This window comes from Candoia aspera, chromosome 4 (genome assembly GCF_035149785.1).
Source record: "Candoia aspera isolate rCanAsp1 chromosome 4, rCanAsp1.hap2, whole genome shotgun sequence".
Taxonomy (NCBI): Eukaryota; Metazoa; Chordata; class Lepidosauria; order Squamata; family Boidae; genus Candoia; species Candoia aspera.
Window position 1 is genome coordinate 14,616,453 of NC_086156.1, and position 26,762 is coordinate 14,643,214.

At 37.7% G+C, this 26,762-nt stretch overlaps 1 protein-coding gene across 8 annotated transcripts in view; it reads left to right on the plus strand.

Moving 5' to 3' along the window:
- The window catches only part of PARD3 (par-3 family cell polarity regulator), a 581,236-nt gene that overhangs the window by 86,261 nt on the left and 468,213 nt on the right, over positions 1–26,762 (plus strand). For all 8 annotated transcript variants that reach the window (XM_063303447.1, XM_063303448.1, XM_063303444.1 and 5 more), the window contains exon 2: positions 8,572–8,673. In XM_063303447.1, coding sequence (XP_063159517.1) covers positions 8,572–8,673 — 102 coding nt within the window. The remainder of the gene's footprint in view (positions 1–8,571; positions 8,674–26,762) is intronic.

Genomic DNA, 26,762 nt, shown 5'->3' on the forward strand with positions numbered 1-26,762 from the left:
AACTTTCAACTGAACACTGAGGCACCACAGGTTCTTTGGAATACACGGAGACCCAGTGAATTTAAAGGAACAGCAAAACTTTACTAGTTGCAAGATACATTTGCTCTTTCTCACACATGCACATGCACATGCACACACACACACACACACACTCATCCACACTTAACCCACGTCCAACTAAGCTGCCAGGCACTAGCTAGAGGGATGGAAGCCGCCAAGTCTGGATCCAAAGACGACTCAAGGAGTGGGTGGGCTTCGGGACCCCTTTTATCCCCCTAAGTCCTGGTTTTGTTGATTCACAAGTTAGTGAATCAAGGTAGTGTAGATGGAATTGGGGGGTTCTCCATGTGCTCAGGCCCAACTTCCTTTGTCTGGTTCAGGTGACATTTTTCCTTTGTTTCCTTAACGACTTGCTTCCTTTTTATCTGCCTCCCTGAAGGGATCTTTTAGACAAGTTTCCTGGCTTTTGTCCTCTTTGCCTATGTGTCTGTTCCATCTTTAGGTAATGGCAGATTCAGCCTAGTCTCACATCAGTAGTTATTTAGTCTTTCATATTAATTTATTTTTTTGCCCTGGCTCTTCCATTTTTGGGAATATAGCTTCTGGCCAGTGATTTTCTAGATACACGCATGTTCAATGAATTATATGCCCAGATTTATCGTAGAAAGGATTGATTTTAGATAGATTGGGCAGCCATAGTTTGACAAGAAGGGAAATTGGATATTCCATAGGATTTATATGTGTTATAATTTTTATCTAATTAATAATTTCTCTTTCTCATCTTCCTTTTCTCCTCCTCCTCATTATGGAGGATTGTCTTAAATTCAGGATAATTTTCTTTTTACATAAATACAGCATGCGTTTTAGTGGAGGCAGTAATGGGAATGAACTTAGAATTCTTAACAGTTTTTTATTTTTCCATCCTATTTCTAGATTGGATTAAACCATATTTTAAAAGCATGAATCTTTCCTAATGGTCAGTTTTGAAGGCAATTTCTGTTTTTATGTTTTTGTGCCCAGGTTTCCCTTCAACATTTTTGTATGCATTTTTTTTTCCAGGTGGCTTCACAAAGTTTAGAAAAGTGTTGACAATCATGAATAATTGTTTTTCCAATCCATGTGTAGGTTCAGGAAGCATGAATTGGAGATATATGCATTAAATGAATCTCTGCTCCAGCCTTTTTTCAAAATGAATCTCTGTGCATTAAATGAATCTCTGCTCCAGCCTGTATTTCCAGCCTTTTCCTCATACAATTGAATTCTAGTAGATGAAAACTTATGCCTCAATAAATCTTTTGCTTTTAATATTCATGTTTTTAAAATCTAATTTTAAAGATGTATTAAGCGTGCTTTTAATACACTTGACTAAAGTGAATGGGTTATTGGCTCTCATTTGGCACCAGAAGTCAAATTAAATTGCATAGAAGTGCCTGTTTGTCTCAGCCTCTCAAAAGCTCCTTACCATATATACTTGCGAATAAGACAAGAATTTTAGATGCCAAAATGCACCCAAAAAATTGAGTTTGGCTTATCCACAGATGGGCTTATATATGGTAATAGTTTTTTAAAGGACCTATATATCCTGTGTATATTTGTGGATAATCCCATTCGTAAATAAGATGACCCTTGAATTTTTAACCAAAACATCATGAAAAATGGCTAATCTGTGGATAAGCCAATTATGAATATTAAAAGGGGTGAAGACCTGGCTCTGCCATTTTGTGTGGTGTGTGAGGAGGGGTAACCAACCCTGGGGATGCTTAATGCCCTCAAGATGCTCCCGTAAATTAAGAACTTTTTAACATCTACGTCTTGGACCATACTTTTTATTTAAGCGTACTATTTTATTGTATTTTAATGAGTATTTATTCTTGTTTTATTGTAATAGCCCAGAGTTCCTCTTTGAGTGAGATGGGCAATGACTAAATTTGAAAGATAGATAGATAAATAAACAAACGCAAACATTTTGAGGGTCGGCTTATCCATGGGTAGCACATTTTTCACAATATGTTGGTTAAAAATTCAAGGGTCTCCTTATATGCGGATGGGGTTATACACGAGTATATGCGGTATGTTTTATGCCATATATAATGTGAAAAGAAGGAGTTGAGAAATCTGCAGCTTTAGCTGTGGGAACTGTAGTCCAAAATAATGGGGCAATAGGTGTCTCTCTGGAACATATACAAGGTCTGTGTGTGCTTAGCCGTGGGAACTGTAGTCCAGAATAATGGGGCAATAGGTGTCTCTCTGGAATATATACAAGGTCTGTGTGTGCTTAGCCGTGGGAACTGTAGTCCAGAATAATGGGGCAATAGGTGTCTCTCTGGAATATATACAAGGTCTGTGTGTGCTTAGCCGTGGGAACTGTAGTCCAGAATAATGGGGCAATAGGTGTCTCTCTGGAATATATACAAGGTCTGTGTGTGCTTAGCCGTGGGAACTGTAGTCCAGAATAATGGGGCAATAGGTGTCTCTCTGGAATATATACAAGGTCTGTGTGTGCTTAGCCGTGGGAACTGTAGTCCAGAATAATGGGGCAATAGGTGTCTCTCTGGAATATATACAAGGTCTGTGTGTGCTTAGCCGTGGGAACTGTAGTCCAGAATAATGGGGCAATAGGTGTCTCTCTGGAATATATACAAGGTCTGTGTGTGCTTAGCCGTGGGAACTGTAGTCCAAAATAATGGGGCAATAGGTGTCTCTCTGGAATATATACAAGGTCTGTGTGTGCTTAGCCGTGGGAACTGTAGTCCAAAATAATGGGGCAATAGGTGTCTCTCTGGAATATATACAAGGTCTGTGTGTGCTTAGCCGTGGGAACTGTAGTCCAGAATAATGGGGCAATAGGTGTCTCTCTGGAATATATACAAGGTCTGTGTGTGCTTAGCCGTGGGAACTGTAGTCCAAAATAATGGGGCAATAGGTGTCTCTCTGGAATATATACAAGGTCTGTGTGTGCTTAGCCGTGGGAACTGTAGTCCAAAATAATGGGGCAATAGGTGTCTCTCTGGAATATATACAAGGTCTGTGTGTGCTTAGCCGTGGGAACTGTAGTCCAAAATAATGGGGCAATAGGTGTCTCTCTGGAATATATACAAGGTCTGTGTGTGCTTAGCCGTGGGAACTGTAGTCCAAAATAATGGGGCAATAGGTGTCTCTCTGGAATATATACAAGGTCTGTGTGTGCTTAGCCGTGGGAACTGTAGTCCAAAATAATGGGGCAATAGGTGTCTCTCTGGAATATATACAAGGTCTGTGTGTGCTTAGCCGTGGGAACTGTAGTCCAGAATAATGGGGCAATAGGTGTCTCTCTGGAATATATACAAGGTCTGTGTGTGCTTAGCCGTGGGAACTGTAGTCCAGAATAATGGGGCAATAGGTGTCTCTCTGGAATATATACAAGGTCTGTGTGTGCTTAGCCGTGGGAACTGTAGTCCAAAATAATGGGGCAATAGGTGTCTATCTGGAATATATACAAGGTCTGTGTGTGCTTAGCTGTGGGAACTGTAGTCCAGAATAATGGGGCAATAGGTGTCTATCTGGAATATATACAAGGTCTGTGTGTGCTTAGCCGTGGGAACTGTAGTCCAGAATAATGGGGCAATAGGTGTCTATCTGGAATATATACAAGGTCTTTGTGTGCTTCTGTGTGAGCCACGTTCTTCTTCACATTTCCCTGGGAGACTATGGCTGCTTTAAGAAGTAAACTTTTTAAAGCATGCAAGATCTGAAGCACATCTTCCAGATTATTTCCAAAACCTGCACAGGCCTAATATAAATGGAGTTGGAGATTTATGGGTGCATGTGTTTGCTAACTCATTATTTTGCTTTCTCAAAACTCTGCTTTCCAGTGTTTTTCTAATCTGCTAGGTTAATTTGATAAGGCTTCTCTAAATGTAAATTTTTGCACAGTCCAAGAACTATGAAGGAACAGAGCAACAGTGTTCCAACTAATAAGACCGAAGAATGATAACTTGTTTTATGATCTGTTTTCTTTATGAGCGTAAAAGCTTTTTTCCTTCTTTTTTTTGTTTTCTTTTTGGCTCTGCTGCCAACAGTGAAGTGATAGGGAAGGGGGAAAAATAAGTACCTAGTACCACCTAGGCTGCACAGTACATTAAATATCTCACGTACACACACACACACACACACACACAGATTGCAAAAAAAAAAAAAAAAGGAATGTATCAAAAAGGCAGTTTCCATAGCAAGTGAATGTTAGGTGAACACAGAAAAGAATGGAACTGGAGAATATGTGTAAAAGTTAGTGACTTAGAGAAAAAAAGTGCTTTCCCCTGGCATTTTGGCTATATGTTTTAGTACCCGAACAATTCCCAGTTTATAATACTCAGATAGAAGAAATAAAAGACAGGAGTAGGTTAGGATTCGTTTGGATCCCAGCCTATTCTCCCACATCATTTATCTCGGTGAAAACAACAAACACCGCTTTTTAAAAATAACTCTTCTGTGCATTTGCACTTTGGATTGTTATTGTATGCATATATATTTTAATAATGACATAAACAAAACAACCTGTGGCACCAGAGAGGGAAAAAACTGTGATTATACAGTGAAGAACTAAAGTCTAAATATATTATACTGATTAAAATATAATAAACATGACTTCCCCCAAAAGCATTTTTACAGACTTATTGGCACTTTCATTGTTGGAGGTCTGTAACCAATCATTTAATATTTCTGTACTTCCTTTATTGTTTTATGATGATTTTATTGTAATATTAAAGCTTGAGAAAGATCCCATGAGGTGTGCAAATTAAAGACCAATATATTTGCTTGATGTGGACAGTAGAAAATTAACTGCAACACTAGCCAGGAGGCTACAAAAAATTGTACCAACTATAATTCATTCAGGGACGCGGTGGCGCTGCGGGTTAAACCGCTGAGCTGTCGATCGGAAGGTCGGCGGTTCGAAACCGCGCGGCGGGGTGAGCTCCCGTTGTTAATCCCAGCTCCTGCACACCAAGCAGTTCGAAAACATGCAAGTGTGAGTAGATTAATTGGTACCGCTTCGGCGGGAAGGTAACGGCGTTCCGTGAGTCATGCTGGCCACATGACCCGGAAGTGTCCTATGGACAATGCCGGCTCCAAGGCTTAGAAACGGAGATGAGCACCGCCCCCTAGAGTCGGACTCGACTGGACTTTACGTCAAGGGAAACCTTTACCTTTACCTATAATTCATTCATATCAATCTGGATTTATAAAAAAATAGACAAATGTTTGACAATATCTTTATGATGATTGATGGCATGGATATTATGGCAAACAAATTGCAATTGGCTGTTCTAATTTAGTTCCATGCTGAAAAGGTCTTTGATACAGTTCAAATTAAATGCATAGTGTATTCTAAGAAGATAGGGGCTTCCACTATTTTTTGTTCATTGTATTACAATTTGGTATCTCCACCTAGTGGGCTAAAGTTGTTACAAACTGATTTCTTTCTCAACCTATAAAGTTGTATCATGGCATCCAACAAGGATAGCTCTTCTCTCCCTTAATCTTCAATTTGGTTCTCAAACCACTAGCCTGTACCATTAGATAGTCTCAAGATACTGTGTGATGGTACTCAGCACTGAATATCAATTGTTCTTGTATATGGCTAATGCCATTACCAAAGATTATTGAGCTTATAGAGCAGTATGGTTTATATTCTGGTTATACCATTAGCTGGAACATGTCTAACTTATTGTTTTTGGGATCTGTTCTACCTGTAGATTACTCTACAAGATTAGGGTTGGCAATTTGCACAGATTCTTTAAAATACTTGGGTCTATATCTTTCTCAAAAGATACCACTATATGTTGAATTAAATACACCTGAATGTATAGATGCAATTTCATTAGATGTAACTTAATGTTAAAGGCCTTGGGGCAAGCTGAATGTTATGATTATAGCGACTTCATCCTACCAGATCTTGGACTTTTATCTTAACTTCTATATATTTTTGGAATGAGACTTTTTATGACCTTGGGTTTATTTGGAATGTAAGTGTGTAATAGCTCTGAAATCATGCCAGGTTTTAGGGTCCAGGTATATTAAACAGGGCTCTTCATTTCCAACCTTGAAAAGTGCCAGGCACATTTGCTTATTAATAGGTCAGCAGTTATATTTTGGTCTCAAATTACATAAGAAATTGATGTCGTGGAATGACACAAATTAGAAAATAGGGAAGACTTTTTATTGGAATGCTTGGGCCAAACAAGAGACCAACACATTTAGATCAGTTGATTTCTAATGGTTATAAAAATTTTTTTAAGAGATTGTATGCTGAATATGACTCACCGACAATATTTGTTTAGTGATACCTATTTTTGAAAAGTCTCGGTTCTAAAAATGAGAAAATGACCCAATACTGTATGTCTCTGCATATCTACATTTAATGATAAATGCAAGAGTTGAACTAATTTTATATTGGTATCTGTAGTCATTGTATGGATTTTATTTCTGTTAGTTTTTCCTTCTTTCTATTTTTGCTGCTGTGTGCGCACTTGTCAGAAAGCAACAGCTAAACTTTGTTATCCAAAAAGTGAACTTACATGATTGATGAATTTTAATACATTGTCATATTCACGCTTAAGTTTCGTGGTCAAAACAGCATTTCACTAGAATAATAAAAGGCAGCACTTACTAATCATCCTTTATAAGTAATTCTTCTTTAAATCAATAGTATTTATTTTCAGGTTAACACACTGCTATCATACATATCATAGTAGTTTAACATGGTTATAATACAGTTTCCAAACAGGAGGGCAAATGTGGTCAACTATACTGCCAAGAAATTGTGGCTTTATTTTTTGTTGTTTTTTAACTGCTGGATGAACATTCCTGAATTCATATACTCAAAGATTAGGTCTCCTACAGCCTTAGTTAACCTAACAACTTCAAAAGCTTCACCTGTATTCAAAAAAAACAACCAGCTATTATATCCAACCAAGTCTTTGTCAAACATGCTCTTATATTGGCTCCAAGTGTAACTGGTTTGTGATTAACTGTTGAAGAATGTGTTAGTTGCTTATTTGCTCTAATCTCACAATGCCCTTGGCTTCCTACGGCCTGCTCTATCTATGTCAAAGTTTACAATTGGATTCATTTGGTTAGAGGAAGCAGAACAATTTCAGCAATATTGAACTGCAAGTCATAGGGAAGACTATTTTTCCTCTTCTTCTTTGCTTCTTTTGCTTCTTCTTGGGTAGATAGACTGTTACAACCTTTATTTCTCCAATCATGCCCCTTAGCTAATTTTGAACTGGCGTTCCTAACTAAGCTCGTCCTTTTGATGCTGCACAGTTACTAAGACCTTGCTGCTCCTCAGTTTCAGTCATCCATTCTGGGTTCCTGTCAGTCTCCATCGTCATCACACTTTTGATCCCTGACTGTTTTCCTTCATAGCTGGTTACACAAACAAGATGGCAAGCTACTGCTGAGTTACACAGATACCCACCCACCTGACTTGTGGATAGCCTTTGCCATACCCAAAGTTTCATTACATTCATGCAAACTTGTTTCTTTAAATGTCTTCTATCTCTAGAGTTGCTATATCTGGGCTTCTAAAAACTTCAGTAGATCTTAATATGTCTTATTCAACAAAAAATAACATGTCAGTCTTGTTGAACTCCATTGCACTATAGAAAAGGCTTGGGTAATTCATTATGAGATTAATGCTTCACTTAAACATATTTTTGTACAGGGTCCTCTAATTGTTCCCTTTTGGGAGGATGTTTTTGCATGTGTTGAATCAACTTTGAGACCAGATTTACTATTCTGAGATGTTGATTTTCTTAAAACTATAATCTTACATGGAAATTGATGTCTGAACAAAGAAACTGGGTTCTCCGAGCCCTACTTAATAGATTAAAAAAAAACTCGTTCTGCTACATTGGAATGATAAATATATAGCTCCAACTACTCAGTGATCTGCAGGATTTATATTATTTGCAACATGAACAAATTGCTTATTAACACATGGATTACAATGAAATATGGCTAAGATTCATTGAAACAATTACGTAGAATTTTTTGTAACCTGGAATATATGTGCTGTAATTTTCTGTTTCCTTTTTCACTTTTTTAAAAATGTTCCTTTTAAATTTAATATATTAGTTTTTTTTCTTTTTCTTTGCTTTTTTAATGTTAGAGATAATTCTTTATTTCCTGCCTTCTTCTGATTGTCCAGATCTTTGGAGTCTGTTCCTGATTTATATGCTTGGTTCCTGAAAGGGATGCTGTTTAGGGATATGGGAGGAAATATTTTCCCCTAGTTTCAGATTACAAGTGTTCACTTTTAAAGGATCAAGTACTTCCACATGGCTCCCAAGTCAATCCCTGTTTCTTTCAGTTAAAGGAATCTTGATACTTGGAAACTTTGAAGAGCCAGTACCAGTTGTGTAGATAGTGTTGAAACAGATGGATCAATGCAATTTGATACTTGATTTTATTTGCAAGGCATGAAAACTCACTGTGTGGAGCACCTTCAAATAGGCAATAGTTGTTAACTCATGTCATAGATAACTCTTTGCTTTGTGATAACTAATGGTTTTCTTTTTGTGTGTGCAGGATCCAAGCTACTGGATACAGGTACATCGTCTAGAACATGGCGATGGGGGAATCCTAGACCGTGATGATATTCTTTGTGATGTAGCTGATGATAAAGACAGAGTGAGTATCAATACTTCAAAGAAGACTGTTTCTTTGTGTATGAGCACCAAGACATTATCGATGCTGGTATTGAAGAACTGGAATTCTTTACCTGAAAAGAAGGCAACTTTGAATTTAAGACAGTCCAACTAAATAGAAACCTGTGTTTGCCTAGTTTACTGTATTTTCAGCATATTTATAATGCCTCCCCCCATTTTATGAATTACTTGAGGACTGAGTTTCCGTTCAGGTAAATACAGAAATGTGAAAGAAGGGAAAAGGACATTGCAACATTTGAAACAAATAACTTAGAGTTGGCAAAGATATCACTTGCTAAGTAATGATTTCTATGGTGATGCCAGTTCTAATTAAAGTTACAAATAATCAGAATGAACAAAATGAACTAACAATATGAGGCAAACGGGAAACATTAGAAATTTTACTCAGACCCAAATTCTCAAAGAGAGAACTATGGAACAGGCTTTTAGAAATGTGTACTTCGCTGTAGGATGCCTCTGAAACTTATTTTATTTCGTTGCATTGATGATAAAAGTTTCTACTGCATCATTAAATATTCAGCTTCAAATATACATTATCTTGGTAGAATTGAAAGTTTTGGCAAAACATTTTTCATTCTATTTCAAATGTATATTGACCTATCAGATTTAATTTGAACACTTTATTTATTTCTATGACCTTATTGTCTGAATGGAGAAAAGGAGAAATGTTTATACTGGCAATTGAACAGTGGTTTATACTGTGCCTTGAACCATTCTGTCTTAAAAAGTGACTATTGTCATGTAGAAGATTATTCAAGAAATTAACATATTAAGTTACACAAATGTATATAATTTGCCATGAGAAGAGATGGTGATATTAGATGTTTTAAAATGACATTAAGCAATTTTATGTAGGATAAATCTCTTATCTTAAGGTTTCTTTACAAAATAATAGCCTAAAGAGCTTTTCTTTGACTTGATGCCTTTCAGAAACATTGAATTCTATGCCAGCTGGGAATTCTGATAGTTGATGTTCTTGAACCTGGAAACATCAGATATGGGAAGACTAACATAAGGCTTCTCTGGAATCTTTTCTCCTTTAACCGCAGTGTGATCTTGCCCAGCAAGTAGTTTTCCTGGGTTGCTTCTTTTAAGGAATGATGGAGGTTCTGTCCTCTAAGGAAGACTGAGAATAAGTGTGGTTGTGAGAAGCCATCATGCTTCCTCATCCCTCACTTTCCCGTGATGTAGCAGTTGGGAAAACAGAAGCTAGGGGTAGATTTGATAGCTGGGATTCCTGTGGGGAACCCTTAATGTGGTGAGATGGATTTAGTTTCTTTGGGTCTGGGAAGTATATGCTTCAAGCCTAGATCAATGTTCCTGGGGGTGGAACCTCTTGATAGATCATCAGGAAAAGGAAGTTAACTGCATTGCTTTGCTCCTGTCACTGCTCATCTTAATTGCTTCTGAAGACTTGAAACTTTGGAAACACCAGTCTTCAAGGGGGCATTTGACTACTGAAACTATGTGTGGGTATTTTATGTCAATGGCTTATTTCTCACAGTTCTTGACTGCCTCAGCTTAAAATAGCAGCATTTGTGTCAGTGGCCCAGAAACCTGTCAGACAAATAAAGCTCGCCTCTTGCTCCTGCTCCGAAGCTTTGCTTCCTTTCTTCTGAAGGCAAAGCTCTGTCACAGAACCTTGAGTTGTTAGTCAGGTGTGCAAGGCACACAGTTAACATTCATAGTGATTGTTATCAGGTAGCCGCAAACTAGAAATTCAGGCTGGCTTCTTGTTTCCTCAGAAGGCCTCTGACTGTCATGTTTTCCAACTGCATACCTTTCTACGCCCACTTGCTTTTAATATTTTGCTCATTCCCTTGTCATGAATGCTTTTAATTGTACTTCGTAAAACTTTAAGTAACTTCAGTCAGCTTGGACATGTGTATTCTGGCTTGGTTGTCTCTCAAGCAAGGTATTTAATAGCATGGGCTTTTTACAAGTAGGCTAATGTGGCCTTCTAGATATGCTGACTACAGCTTATGAGAGTTGTAGTCAACTCATTTGGTTGCAGGAGGCCACTATAAAGCCTGTTGCATAAACATGTTGTAATTCCACACACTCAAGGGCTTTTTCTTTTCTTCCACAAATGAAATTACACCCGAATTTTCAGATCAGGGTGGTATTGCCATAGTCTTCCTGCTCAGAGAACATATGAGGAAGGTGCAGAGCTTTTGAATCACAGCTCTTGAAGTCTAACCTGCTGCAATTGTTCCAGTGTAGGGAAGGAGAATGGATAATAACAGCTTCTGTAGAAATATGAGAAAACAGAGTGGAATGGAGACATACCTGTTCGAGTAAACTTGAAACTTCCTTTGGGAGAAGATGGGGTTTGAAGCACTTGCTTGAAAAAGGAATTAGAGAAGTAATTCATGACAGCTCCCCATCTGGTTTTGGATGAAAGCAGCCTGATCCTCATTTCTTTGTAACTGAGATTGTAGGCTGGTCATAGAGTCCAGGAGTGAGGTAATGGGTTTTATCCCACACAGAGCTTATAACCATCAGGCTTCATTCCACGGATAGTGGAAAGTATCATGGCCGTGTCTCCTAAAAATAGTTTTATCTTTTGAAGTTTTGTTCACACCAGCTTGAACTTTTGAGGGAAGTCAGGCTCTGGGACTGCCTTGCTCACCAAATTCAGATACATTCCCGTTACCATTTTTGAGAAAACATAGTTCTAGAAGACCTTCGTACAATATTCCTAATAATAATACATTGTTGAATTCATGGTTATTAAAGACATCCTTTAAAAAAGCAGAAAATGCTTTCACTTTTAAATTTACGAGTTAGAGATTCCCTTTGTGCATTCATGTTTAAAGAAGCAGGAGTAAACCACAGGGTGGGGTCACAGGGACCATACTAAATGTTTATGGGGAGGTTGGGGCTACGGGTGTGTGTGTGTGAAGTGATGACTCAGAATGAGCAGGGCTAGGAGACCCTGTTTTTTGAGATGTAGGGGAGAGCGTGGGAATGCTTTGTGTTTTTTAAAAATTAAGTTAATTCTGTATTATAGCTTATGGTACCTTTTGGAATGCTTCTTCCTCAGAAGTTATATGATGTTGGTGGCATAGAAACCAACCAACCAATATTTAAAAAGGAACTGCTGCTATACATTCTCAGCAGTTGTGCTTAGAAAGTGCTCTGTTGACCTGGTGCCATTCAGAGGCCCAAGGCTGTCCCCCTAATGTCACCAACCTCTACCCTAAACAGTGGCATGACTCATCTGTCCTGAGACATTAGACCATGATAAGTTGATGATGAGTTACAGATCGTGGAGAGCTTCTGTGTAGATATTTGAAGAAGAACTGAAGGTCATGTTTATTCTATCCAGAGGTGATATTTAGTTTTGGTAGCCAAGGGCCATAGCAGGCAGGCCAATGCCATGGTGACATCACCCAAGTCATGGTGAAAGCTTTCAGGGGAGGGTGTGCTTTTAGTGGGGAGGGATTATTTCTTTCTGTGCATGTTTTTGAAGTTTTCCAGCCCAATTTTCTTCCTCTTCAGCTGTTTCTGCATTCCAGCTGAAAGGCCTGAAAGGGTTTCTAAGTAGATTCAATTGAATGAGCTTGGAAACCTTTCAGTATTCAGGGACCCTGAATGGTTTTCAGTACTACATATCTAGATGAATACCTGAATGGGACTTAAGATTTTTTAAACTGAATGACAAAAATAGTTCTTAAACTAACAATGGTGCATTATTCCCCACCCCCCATGCCTTGTATCCTTGGAATGTACTGGCTGACTTGATTTGTAGCCACATATTAAATAAAACATTTGGTAGTGTCTTGTTGGCACTAGTTCGTATATCCCTTTTTCATAAGAATTATTAGTAAGAAAGGCAAATCAGTATCGTTCTTATTGTGCCTTAAAATCTGTCACACCTTAGCTTGCTGGCTGGGGAATTCTGGGAATTGAAGTCCATGCAGCTTAGAGTTGTTGAGGTTGAGAAACACTGGCATGGTTGTTACTGCTTTTGGCATCCTGTGGTTAGTAGTTGAGAAGCTTATGTTTTCCACTGGCCTTACCATTTGTTAGTCAGCATTTTTCTCCCTGCATAACAGGTCATCTCTTGCTTATGTTCTCTGGGATGCCGACATGGCATTCATAATGCAGTGCAGAGTGATAACAATGTTTAGATCAGATTTCTGTGCAAGTGGGTCAGCGCTGTTGCCCTTGATTTGCCCTGTTTAGGCCATCTTGGCTCACCCATTGTAGAGCAGACTAGGGGCATGTCGTCTTCCTAGCTTTTGTGCCTGACCTTGTAAAAGGGGAGACGGCTGAATTTAGTTGTGTTTTAAGGATGTGGCAGCGAAAACAAAAGGTTCCTTTTAGTAGGGACTGCTGAATTGTGTGGCTCATGAAACATTCATAGAGTAGAGCTGTGTTAAGTGATCAAATTGCCATCTGAAATTTCCAGTGAGCGAACAAATTGCTTTATGTGCAAAATCCATTCTAAAGCTCTGCAAGAGATCCTTACCCTTTAATTAACATCTGCCTGTTCTCTCCCTGGCTGTAGAAAATATAGGGTTTAGGTAGCCCAAGTTTAGATGGTGGGAGGAAGGATTGATTGAAGATGGTTCTGTAAATGGCCAGAGATGACCTGGAGCATTTTATGTATCTGTAGCTTGATTTTTTTAAAAAAAATTCCTTGACTCTCAGCTGAACTGCTGAACTCAATCAGTGACCAGTGATTGAGGTGAGGAAAGGATAGTTGACCCCTCTATTTTCCTATGATTCATATTGATACCACATTAATATGCATTCATCTCTGAAGATTTCCATTTTAAGTGGGAAGTTGCTTTTAAACGGCAGCTGGGCTATATCTCAGTCTGGGGAACAACTGTATTCATGGCCAGATGTGTGTTGCCATGGCCGCTTTTCGTCAGCTTCTCCCACCTGTGAAGCTGTTGAAACTTTGTACTTGGTCAAATGCAAACAGCTTTATTGTTGGGCTAAATTCCCTGAGCCAAAAAAACAGACTGGATCATGTCACCCAAGCTGATAAGTCCTGCTGGAAATCCACTGCATGTTTTTCCTTTGAACCCCTATTATTTAGAGTGTATAGTTAAAACATATAAAATATAATAATAATAATAATAAATTTCACTTATTATTTACTTGATTTATAAGATACTCTTTCAACTAAAGCTTCTCAAGCTGGCAGCGCAATACTATTTAAAAATGCATAGTGGAACGATGATAAAAACAGGATCACAGTGAACAGTTAAGAACACTATATTCATAATGGGTTCAAATAATGAGAATTAATACTTAAAAGCCACACATTAATGGCTTCTCTTGATCATACTTTGTCTTTCCACTTGTAAAGTTGTAAATACTTTGGAGTAGAGATTTGTAGCTTTCATGTTTATTCTACAAAGCTTAAGTATATCACAGGTTTGTCTCATCAGAATCATAGTCATTTAATGCAAGTGCTTCTTGCTCCGAATTACAGCAGAGGATTAAAATTGTTTTCCAGTGAGACAAAACACTTTATTACTGCAAGGATTTGTACACCGATTGTGATTCTCCACTCAGGGTTCCTCTTGGGGTGGTGGGAGATGGGTGGTAGCAAAAATTTGAGAAATAAATCAATAAACAAAAGTAGGTTCTGTGAGTCCCTAGAACATATGCGTTCTGTTGGCTGCGGGCAGCTTCAATAGATGCCTGGTGATGGCACTTTCCTGTTATTAGTCCTGCTTCATGCATCTGATCCATTGCTCCCTTTCTGATTTTTTTTTTGAAGTTGCCCTTGAAGTAGACATCTCTGCTCTTGAACATGGGCAAATAAAGCAGATAAAGTTTTGACTATCTCTGAGCTGACTACTGTCTGCATAGTAGCATGCATTTGGAAAAATCAACAGGCATGCTTGTAGTACTGCATACTTTAGGTCTGTCTGTCTGTCATAGCTGTCCAGATCTGACTCTGGATGGTGTACAATAAAACAAACAGTTGAAACAAGTCTAAAACAACCATGAAAAACAATTAAACATAAGTACAAATAAGACTGTGGGAGAATGGACCCAAATTCTACACACAATATAACCATCTTGTGGGCTACCTCTTTCCGTAAGATCCTCAAGCCTGCTGGGAAAACCATGTTTTATGAGATTTCCAGAAGGCCAATAGGGTCAGGGCTAATCTCAGTTTGGGGCAAATGATGCTCTAGAAGGTGGGTGCCATCGCAGAAAAAGCCTGCCTCCTGGGTCCTGTCACATGAAGGTCTTTAGCAGGCAGGTCCCATAACATGTCTCTCCTGCTGAACCTGATGGGGTGAGTAGATGGAACCAGGGAGAGGCGGTCTCTCAGATAACCTGGTCCCATTCCATGTAGGGCTTTAAAGGTCAAAACCAGCACCTTGAATTGAAGCAAACTGGCAACCAATGCAGCTTGTGGAGCAGAGGTGTAATGTATGCTGTTTTAGGGACACACATAACTGCCCGCGCCACCGCATTTTGCACCAGTTGAAGCAGTGCCAGAGAATCTCATGGTAACCAGGGCATGATCTGACCATGACAGGGGAGCCACAGAGACCTCCCCCAGTTCCAGATCTGCACGGCTCTGTGCTCTCTGCTATTCATTACTACAACTAGACTTTTTAGATCTTTCCCAGGAGCCTGAATGGAAAGATTTGACTGCTTTGAATTGAGTTGGATTAATTTGATGAGTGGACTTCTTAAAGCAGAATCTGTTTTTGTCCAGGTTCTTGGAGCACGTTTATGGGGTGCTGAGTCCTAATTCCTAGTGCTAAAGCAAGCAATAGCTTTAAAGAAACCCATACTTTAGAGTCATGCTTGTGCAATGCTTTGATGGACATCAGTAGTTTTACTGTATATTTTGCAAGTATTTAAGTACTAGCCATATGTGGAGTAGAAAAGAGATGAGAAGCATACAGTTATAAAATAGATGTTTTCATTTAAAATGGTATTCAGAGTTGTTTTGTTTGTAGTTTTAAAATGATCTTGCTTTAGTGCAGAATTTCTGAGGTACATTCACATGTCAGAGGCTGAACTAAATCATAGTTGCAATTGCATCTGGTTCACAGTTATGATGAACCTCAGGAAAACTTGAGCTGGTATATAATTTCCTGTCTGTTGAGACTAAAAGGAGGGGAGCGCAGAAATGGTGACTGACTTGCAGCAGGTCACAAAATTAGTATTAATCTATAAAAACTGAGGTTATGCTTAAGTAGAACCTAATCAGTTATCATCCCTTCTATTTTAGTTGATCGAGCTTCTTCCTGTCAGTCAGGTAGTGGGTAACTATAAAACACCAGGGCCAGAAAATAAATTTGTGAGATTGATTTACAAATAATAATCAGGTCTTTCAGTATCATTGTTATACTGATGATGCTCAGGTCTCTTGGTCTTTTATGGCCCTTGATGATGATACATGGACAACTGCAGTGGAATGTCTTATTAGAATTTCCTCTTGATGTCTTCCCATTGCCTTAAGATGAATTTGGATTGTTAAGGTTATTGCATTTTGACCTGATCATCCTTCCTGACTTTTACTTACCTTCTCCCTATTTGTCTCCAGGGCTTCATTGATGATCAGTTCACTTTGTGCCTCTTCACTGATTTTACAGTGAGGGCTGCATATTTTCAATTGATGATTCACATTCATAGGATCTTGGGGTTTCTGATGGGGCACCCTGAAACTGTCTGTTCTGATGGGGACACTTGATTTTATTGTAAACTGCCCAGAGTCCTCTTTTTGGGAGAGATGGGCAGTGATAGAAATTTGAAGAATGAATGAATGAATAAATAAATAAATATTGGTTTATGTATTGGCAGTTTTGCATCTAGACCAGTGTTTCTCAACCTTGGCAACTTTAAGACACGTGGACTTCAACTCCTAGAATTCTAAGAGTTGAAGTCCACATGTCTTAAAGTTGCCAAAGTTGAGAAATGCTGATCTAGATTATTGCAATATTTTCCTGGCTGGTGTTCCTGATGCCTGTCTCCATCCCCTGATTTTAGTAATTCCCGGACTTCCATGTGATATTCTGGCCTGATTATACAGCAGGCTCTTTAGTGGCTCTCTATTCAAGACAGAGCCCAGTTTAAAGTGTTGGTGCTTGTGTTTAGCTCTCTGCCCCAGTCAAATCCCTCCCTGCCTTGTTTCAGTTTTATTTCTCCTTGCAAAGCTGTTCACTCTTTATATTGCTCTGAACAGGACTTTTGTTATAAGTTCCAGACTCTGTGAAAGTTTCATAGCCTTTAAGAGGGTTTTAAAGACCTTTTTATTTGATTGGTTGGCTAGTGTAGGACCTGATAATCCCATCTGACTGTCATTAAACTTGACTGTTCCTATGTTAATACCTCATTTATTTTAATTATGGGTATATATGTGCTTGGTCCAATTGTAGGATATTGTTTTAAATATTTGTGGTTATATTTGGTTGTTTAAAGGCTTGTTTATTGAATTGTGTACTCATAGTTTTGGATGAGTGTTGTAATTGCTGGGTTTTTCTGGTTTGTTAGCTGCAGTGTAAATGCAAAACAATTTAAGTACAAATACAAATTGAATACATAAAATGTCCAAATGAAATATAGTCCCCCAAAACTTATTATTATTATTATAATTATTATAACTTGTAAAATTAGTTATGCAAAGTAAGATGGAAACAAAACAGAAGAGGTCAGAGGATTGCTAATGTTCAGGCATTGGGTAGGTAAGTAAATGTAGTCTCCAGAGAAATCTGTTGCTCTTTTTATCTTAATATCTTTTTGTTTCATGAAGAAGTTTGGAGACCCTGAAAGACAAGGTGCTACTTTATAATATTTTGTTTGCCTAATAAACAAAATTTTTAAGTCAAATAACTCCTGGCTATCCAATGATGAAATTTGAGCAGGAAGTAAAATTCATTTTTCAGTGCTATAGAAGTCTTCCTTTGGTCTCCTGGTAACCACAAACTTTTTAACTTTCTTTTTTGTTTCATAAGAAAATAAGTTTTGTGTTGCTAATAACAATTGGAAAGGAGGAACTTGCAAAGACAGTTTTTCCCTGTTTTGAGAGGCTGGCAGATTTCATGGTCTTTCTTGGGGTGCCTCAGTGTGTTTATTTAGATGGTGTACCACTGGCTTCAACCAACTCATTTGAAGTTCATGAAGACCATGAGAAGTGACTAGATGCTCAGTATCTTCTTCTTGCTTAGTCCTGTTTTCAAGTTTATTCACATTTTCTTGTCTTTATTGCATTCTGCAAACTTTTGTCTTCTCAGCTGGTTTTAGTGGAGCACATCCTTGCATTGTCAAACCAATGAATATTAATTAGGTCTATGTCTTTGGCAGGATTTCACAACACATTGAAGTATAACTTCTACCAGATCTTCATTTGGGAAATGTGGATTTCAGATTGCTTTCCTCCTTCCTTCTTGTAATGCAACATTATATGTAGACATGAAAATTGTGAGTTTGAGGGTATTGTAGGAATTAATTTTACAGGAAAGGCTGAGCTTTTTAAAAATATTTTTGTGGCCTATGTGCCATAAGCCTAATAGAGTAATCATGAATATAATACTAACACTATGCAAACAAACAAAATACTGTTATTTGTCTGTGAATTTTTTATTTTACTTTTTAAAGTGTTTTGAAAGTTTCTTTTTTTAAATTACACTGTGCAAGCTGTTGAGATCAGCTAATACGATGCTAATAAAGAAGGAAAGCAGATGTAACATGCAGAATGCCAAAATTTTGACAACCGTGTGTGCATTTCTGATTTATAAAATGCACACACATGTACACATACATAGGTTTTGTGTTGATTTTTGTATTGGTCATGCCTACTTGGAGACTTAATGGTTTTGTTTTGTTTTTTAAATTCCTGTCAGGATTGCAGAGGATGGGACATGGTGACTTCCGTAGATACGAGTTTTTCAGAAAAAAATTGAATCATAATTTTTCCTGTGCAAATGAATAAAGTGCCAATTCTCAGTACTCAAGGGGTATATTACTTGATGTGAGGAAAAATATAGCTTATTTTATGAGGTTTGAAGAGTGCATTCAGAGAAACTAAACACTTTGATGTGTGGGGAAAAATCATTAATTGAACTTTGAAAACAGTGTTGAGCATAAAATGCCATATAACTTTGAAACTCTAAAACTTTCCTGAAGTGAAACATTTTGACTCCCGTAAGATTTTATGGAAGCTTCACTAGAAGAGTGGAACATAAGTTTGGGGGTAAAGGTAAATAAATGAAATAATCCCTAGTGGACATAAAACGGGTCAATTTTAGCTTTAACATTTTAAAAGAATAGAAATTGCACTACTGAATATCATAGCTGCTGTCAAATTTAACAACACTTCACAAGTAGCAAAGATCAGTCTGTGATGCTGCATCTGGTTCATGAGTTGCTCACACCTAATGTAAATCTTCTGAGGTGGGAATGTCAGAAATGAATTATTAAGCATTAAATGTTTAAGTAACTTGTGCCCTGGTGTGACAATGTAGGTATTGCTTCAGTATGTACTTGCATATATCTGTGTTAAATTAATGGCTACAACTGAACTTTCCACTTGTAGAATTAAGATTCTATGGTGTTTGGATATGTGGATAAATTTGGTGTTTGGATATATTTGGATAAAACTAGGCCATGTTAATCTCAGTAAACTCTTCTGTTCATCCATCAGTGCTATCATTAAGTCTTATACTATACAAAGAAAATGGTGCATATCCTTTAAACGGGAGGGAAATGTATAATGGCTTTGTAGTTTGACATTTGGAGGTTTTTACTGACTTAGAACACTGAGAACCTTGGACTTCTGACCAAGAGTTAATTTTGATTAAAATAATGGCTAGAGTCTTCTCAGATAATTCACATCTGTCTTATCAGGAGCGGCTAACGTGCTTGCTCAGTAGCGAGTTTTAAATCAAGGCCAATTACTTTTTATTTGAAGCAAGCCGGGCTCCTCTTTAAAATGTCTTACATGTTCTCATTTATAATCTTTGGACTGTGTGATTCACTGATGTGAAGCCATTATGAGGGTCAATTGGCTTTGGCTTGGCACATAATATGAATCCAGCTGCCGTGGTTTGTAAATCAAGGTTTATAACTTAGCATCATGAGTAAATCCAGCCATTTGTGGCTTATTCCACAAACCCTAGTTAAAACAACCCTGATTTAATAGGCTGTCTGGACCCACCCATAGTACTCTTGAGTAAAATTTGCCTTCAGCCAAGGAGTTGGCTGTAAAGCAGGGCAGATTGGCAGTTGCTTGGGGCACGTTATAAAGGCATGATCCAGAGGTAAAACTGGGATTGCTACTACACATACCACTAACAGAGAGCTACAGCAGGAGGCAATTACTTTTTTAAAAAATTTATTGTTTTATTTATATCTCATTTTTACTCTAAAAACTCAAGACAATGTACAGGGAGGTTGCTACTCCTGGATAAGCAACCTTGTGAGCAGATAGGCCTGCGAGATAGCGACAGAGTCTCCCACGGAGCCTCATCATCATCATCTTGCATTTTTGATACAGGTTTTTAATCTTATAGGTATATACTAAAAATGCTTTGTGTGAATATGTCATCCTAAACAATTTAGTCTCTTACCTTTATTAATTCCAGCATTAGGATAATGCAGATCATTCAGTAGAGATGTTATTTGTTTTAGAGGTGCTATGAGAGATCTTTTTAGGGTGACTGCAGGAACTGCAACTTTTCAGTGGATTAAAAGCAGGTATGATAAAGTTTGTCTGTATACGTGGGACATATGTAGTTTGAGTGGTTTGAATCCAGGCATTGCAAGCTAGTTTTAAGAACTCACCTTTTAATGAAGGTGAGCATCTTCTGGTTGGATTTGATGCCATCAGGTTCTTTGAATCTAATATTTCCAGTTTGTTTCTTTGTTTGTATATATATATATATGTGTGTGTGTGTGTGTATGTATATGTATATGTATATGTGGTATATGTATATGTATGTATGTATAATATGTATATATTCTAAAGCAGCCTGCCATTAACACACTGACAGTGTTGCTGATTATTGCTTAGAGCACTCTGTTTGGAGTAACTTTCTCTGAGATACTAAGGTGATACAGTTTAATTTGTTGGCAATCAAAACAAGGAATCAAAATAGCTGTCATCTTCATGTAACTGGTTCATTTACATGAGCCATATCGAATCCAGTTTCAATGAAAGTGCAGATGGTTTGCTCGCTTGTGAAAACCCTGGCTTGTTGATTGATTCAGCATAACTTATGTAATTAGTCTTTGCAAAGGAGGAGTTAGAAAGATGGCTTTGAACCCCAGTTGGTCTGCTTTGCCTCCACCCGGTAAGACTTCCTTCTGACAGCACTTCTACTCCCTTTTGGCTAGCATTAACCCTGCTTTTCTTTCACCTTCAGTATGTAAAAGTGCTACTATTTCGCATCAGTTTTACCACTCTGGAGAATCTGTGCTGGCTTTCTGGTGACGCCAACTTTCAGAAGAAATGGTGTCACCTTTTGGATACATGACAAGTTCTTAAGTGGCACCTGTTGCACTAGTTTGCTTGCTTGGCTGTAAGAGTGAAGAAATTCTTTCCACCCAGAAGGTGGAAGCTTTTGGAATCGGTCTTTCTGGGCACATCTTGGATGATCAACAGCTTGGAACTGGCACTGGTTTGGGGTAGGTTAAAATGGCAGACAAGCCAACAATGAAGATGAGAAAGAAGTCCAAATCATTTTGTTATGATCGCCGGAGAGATTCAGTGAAAGTTAAGAGACAGTCTAAATCTCTCCGTTTCAAGTCTGCTGCCTTGGAAACCTGTAAAATACAAGTGAACGAGAGACAGGTTGGTACAAGTTCATTTGGCACAGTTCCTAATTGCATGACAGTAATTCTGATTTGAATTTACCAAGAGCTGTTTAATACCATTGGTTTTACTCCCTGCTACCTTAACTGTTTATCCGACTTGCTTTTTTTTTCCAGTGTGTGTCGGGAGAATTGGTGCATATACTTTTTTAGTCTAAACAAAGCTAAAACTTTATTGTTCTCCATGTATTTCAACAGTAAAATATGTGAACTTATATCTACTTTTTAAGTATGGTTCCAGATGTATTACGTTTTGTTATATCATTGTTGTCGGCAGGGTTATATATTTTGGTGATGTCTAATTTCGGTGGATCAGGATATACTAAGTCATTACCAAAGAACTACATGACTGAAAGGCCTGTTTTTAGTATTTTTTGGGGAGGGGATGTCTAAAATTACTTTGTAATAAATCTGGCTTTATTCCTTTTATATTATCTGAGATTTACTCCTGTCACAGGTTTGAAATATTTTGAAAGATTCATATTTGGTGCAGAATGTTTTGAGCGGAGTAGTGTGTGTTTTAGATGATCCTTCTACCTTTGTAGTACAAAAATAGTTCTGAAGTATCAGAGAATAGCTCTGGAAGTTCAAACCTGGTTAATTTTTGGTTGAATGTTGTTATTTTATCTCTTCTTTCAATGCATACATTTAATTTTGGACTTGTAAGCTCCTTTGGATGCAGTTCTCAATAGGACTAAGGAATGTTCTGGTGAACAGCAAATGAATAAATAAACAAGTGGTTGTGGTGCTGCTCACCTCTTCTGGAGGGGCCTGTTTTTGATAAAGTTGTGAGAGACTCCCTTAGGTATCATATTGGGAAGAACAGAACACCAATTAACTAAATCAAAAGAAGGCTAAAAGCAACCTTCAAACCTGCTGTACCTTCAGCCATTTGCTCTTTGAGGAAGAACAACAAGTGGAAAAGCAGCCATTCTAAGGCGTGGAGTTACCTCCAGCCACACGGTCATCTGAAAACTTCACAGAATGGGATTGTTGGGTGTAGGAACCAAATAATCAGCATAACCAAAAAGTTTAAAAATCATGGTAATTTGATTGGCTTTAGCAGGGGAGAGGACTGGAAATCAATATGTGATTCTGTAAATGTGCATCCTATATATTATTCTTAGTATCTCATGCATTTTGAAGTCATGCTTACACCAAAATAAAGGCTAATTTTTGTCTCTCTACTTCTGTTTTTGCTTTGGAGATCTTTGTTAGGTCCCTCTATTCTATTATAGATGGAGATCGTGAGGCTATGTTCTAATGATGCACATTATAATTAACAAAGAAACAGTATGCATTTTGATCAACAGTTAAAGCATGCATAGTAGAACAACTGTCTCTAGCCTGGTGTTCTCTGAATGTTTGGGGATTTTATCTCTCTTGCTTGTGGGGATTCTGGGATCTGTAGTGTCAACACATCCTGAGGGACCAGGTAGAAGGCTGTACTAATCTTCTAAGTGAGATAACTTGATTTAGAATATTAGATGTGTCTTCCAAGAGCAGATCAATGTTTACTTTAGCCCAGTGTTCTTTCCAAAATATACATTCCAGCAATCTACAGGTACAAATGACTTCATCTAAAAAAGCTAACAATGAAGAAAACAGCTGCGGCCTTCCAGTGGGAACATGGCGGACTGAACAGCTGTATTCGCAAGCTCCTCAGGCAGAACTGGCATCGTGGCAGTTTTTTCGGGCTCAGGCTGGTTTCTCCTGAAGCTCAGGAGTGTTTTTCCAGGCCAAGGAAAACGCTCGGAATTGACCCATTTGTCCTCTGGATGGCGAGTTGCAGCCAGGAGATCATAAACAGCGTTCACGATTGATGGGTAAGACTTTGCTGGGAAGCTGGGACATTGCCGTTTCCAAGCTGAGCTGCAGCCTTAAAGGGACATTAAGTCCAGCCATCCCATTTGTAAAGCACCCAATTTATTATTTTTTTAAAGTATTTGTATACTAAGAGAGGCTTTCTACATTAAGGAGAAATAATCTCTCTTGGTGCTTATTGTTATTTTTGTGATTAATTAAAAAAAATTTTTTTTTAAGCTTTGGATTTTGCTTTCCATCCAGTACCAAGGAGGGTTGAGAGTATGTTATCATCTTCCTGTTATTATTTTTCTGGTGATTTTGAAGATTTTAGCATTTTTCCTACACGTTGAATATGCCGTTCTGAAGTTTTACTTTCCTGCTGCTACTTTCTCTGGGGAACTGTTATCTTGGTTTGGAAATTTTCCGATACCTTTCACTTTTGCCATTTAAGTATCTAGGGGGAGCCACAACTTACTGCCTCAAACATGGAGGATCTTAACCAGGCTTTCTCTGACTTTCATTGAGATATTAAAGCAGATATTAAGCAGATTTTTTTCTGATTCCTGCTAAGTTATTATGCAAGACATTCAGAGCATTGTGGAAAATATGTGGTGTAAAATGTACCATCTGGTTGGGGACGTTGTGGATGAAACTGAAGTTTCTAACAGCCATGGAAATGTCTCTCCCAAGTGTGAGATTGGGCTTCTGTTGAAATCCTAGATAAAATTGACAATGCTGACTTGAAGAATTTAAATGAGAAATTGAGCCGCAAGCCATGAATGAATTTGACTTTCTGATGGAATGTTATGGGAAAGAAAGGGTTATTATGTATTGGAGGTTTTTTGAAGAGAAGTCTGTGTTGTGAAGGGAGCAGTTGGGCTGTTTGATTTCTTTAAGAAAATAGCTCTGTGCTTATTATGGGGATATGTAAATGCTTTGGTCTATGTTGAAGTGGATTAAGGGACCAAAAATATTTATCTGGGTGGTCTTTTGGCTTTGGATGATTTTACTTATCATTAATGATTGGGATTATGATTATTAAGATTTTTTGAAAAATTAATATTAATTCATGTTTCTTGTATTAACTATAATGGCAGACAATTTAGATGCTTTTTTATTTTTGATCTTTATTATAGTGGACAGGAATGTATAGAGAAGTAGTAGTAGGAAGGGAATAATTAAGTAATTGTTATTTTGGGGGGGGCGGAGTTGATTAGGTGATTTATACTTTTTTTTTTTCTTTTAATATAAGGGGAAGGAGCATTGGTATTTAGTGATTTTTATAATGTGCTAAGGGGCTGATTTGTAGAAATAATGTGGTTTTGGTTTAATATAGAGTAAGGGATTGATTATGGGAAATTGCTGTATATCCTTGATGTTTAAAGTCAGAAGTCACTTCTTTTTGTAATCTATTTAAAAAATATTCTCTTGTGTTTTCACAGTTTTTAGTTCTTTTTTTGTAGTTTTTCTGTATCTTTTATATTTTTCTGAACTTTAATAAAAATTCTTTAAAAAATACAGCTGCAAGACAGAATAATAGGAGGGAAGGAATAAGATTTTCAGGGAACATTAAAACAAGGTATGCATTGTCCTCTAGAATTAGGACTAGGCTTATTGAATATTGGCTTATTAAGGAGAACTAAATGAAAAATCACTATTTACATATTTATGTGCCTTTTTATAATACAACAGACAATTTGGATAGAGGCCACAGATTGTGTATGACTTGTAGTGGTCAGTTGGAAATATTGGTGGATCTCCTGTTGATGTGGAAAATGAAATTCAACCTTTGCATTTCTTTCATTAAACTATTCTTGGCTGCTAAAATTATTATACCACCTCACTTAATAAAGAATGAAGGAGACACTTCTATTTGCTATCCTATTTTTATGTTTCTTGAAATTGTGAAATGTGAATGAAAAAACAGTTCGTTAATTTACTTACGTTTCCTCTCTCAAAGACCCTAGCAGAGTTTTCTTCTTTCCCTATTTTGTAAAGGAAGTCAACAGTGATTTTGCTCTTTAGCATTTATGTTCTTTGGATCATAGATTGATCACAAAACTGATGAAACAAGGGCAAATCAAGCAGGAATCACTTGATTTCACTTATGCCACACTCCATGAACTTATTCTCTGTTGATTTGTAGACTGCAATTTTCAGTGACAGTCTTAGTGGCTTTCAAAAGAAGAAACTGCAACCGGTGACATCCTTTCTACCAGATGCTACTTCATCTGACGGCTGTCTAATGACAGCCACATCTGGCAGAATTGAGGTTGCAGTTAATCCTAATGGCAGTTCATCTATTATTGAAAATCAAGTGAGGGAAATAGCAGTGGCAGCCTGGCCGCATCGTACATTGACATGCAGACTTAGGCGTTAGCTGGGATGTGCTTATTCTTATGGCACTGTTCATTAGAGAGTATTTTGTCTTGTTTTATGGGACACTGAGTAGATGAACAATATATTGCAATCTGCAACTTTTCAGACACCAGGCTGCATGAAATTCATTATCTGCCAAATCATAGTTAAGTAGAATTCAAGCATGGTTCAGAATTGAGAGGGAACACACAACCCTGAGGCTTGCCTGTGCAAAATGATGCAAAATTGTTTTAGTCCCCCAGACAATTATGGGGGTGTGCCCCTCATAATCCCTCCAAACATGTGGCTCAAAAGTGTAATTTCTGATGTGAAAATGATGAAATAAACAGGGAAGAACCATGTTAACAGCATGTATTTTAATTAAATGCAAGTGTAACTTAATCATCTTCAATTTGGAATTTAGCCCCTGACGTGCCACTAAAGGCCAAGCATGGCTCTTGGCAAGAACTTGGATGTCATGATTTAACCAGCATTAGATTACTTCAAAAGAGAAGTAAGTATTTGCTTCAGCTAAGAATGATGTTTGCACTATGAAAACACACAATGTGCACTGTCTCTCTTTCTGCAAGTGTGCCCTGCATTCAGTTTATAATACTTTGGTATGGCAGACTGATGCAGAAAACTTGACTGAACTCACTCATTTTATGTTTCCTAATATGTAAGTCATAATTCGACAATTGGAGTTAATGCTTTTGAATAAAGCTATAATTTGCTTCCAGGAGCAATTTTCTCTTAAATAGCGTTTGTATCATCTGCTATGCATTCCTACAGTAAGTTGCTTTTAGAATGGATGTCTTGTTTGCTTCAGCAGTAATACTTTCCTCCAGGCATTAGGACCAGCATGTTAGTGGGGCCCAGTATGTATTTTTTTGTGTTGTGAGTTACTTATGCAATGCCTTGTTTATAGTATTATGATTATTTTTTAATTGTATTGGGGATCTATCATATTGTTTTTCTCTTGCATAGTGGTTGCTAGCCACCCGCATTATTTATTTAAGCTGGGCAGCCACATACATTTTAAAAATCAATCGTTCAATCAATCTTGACTCACGAAATTATACT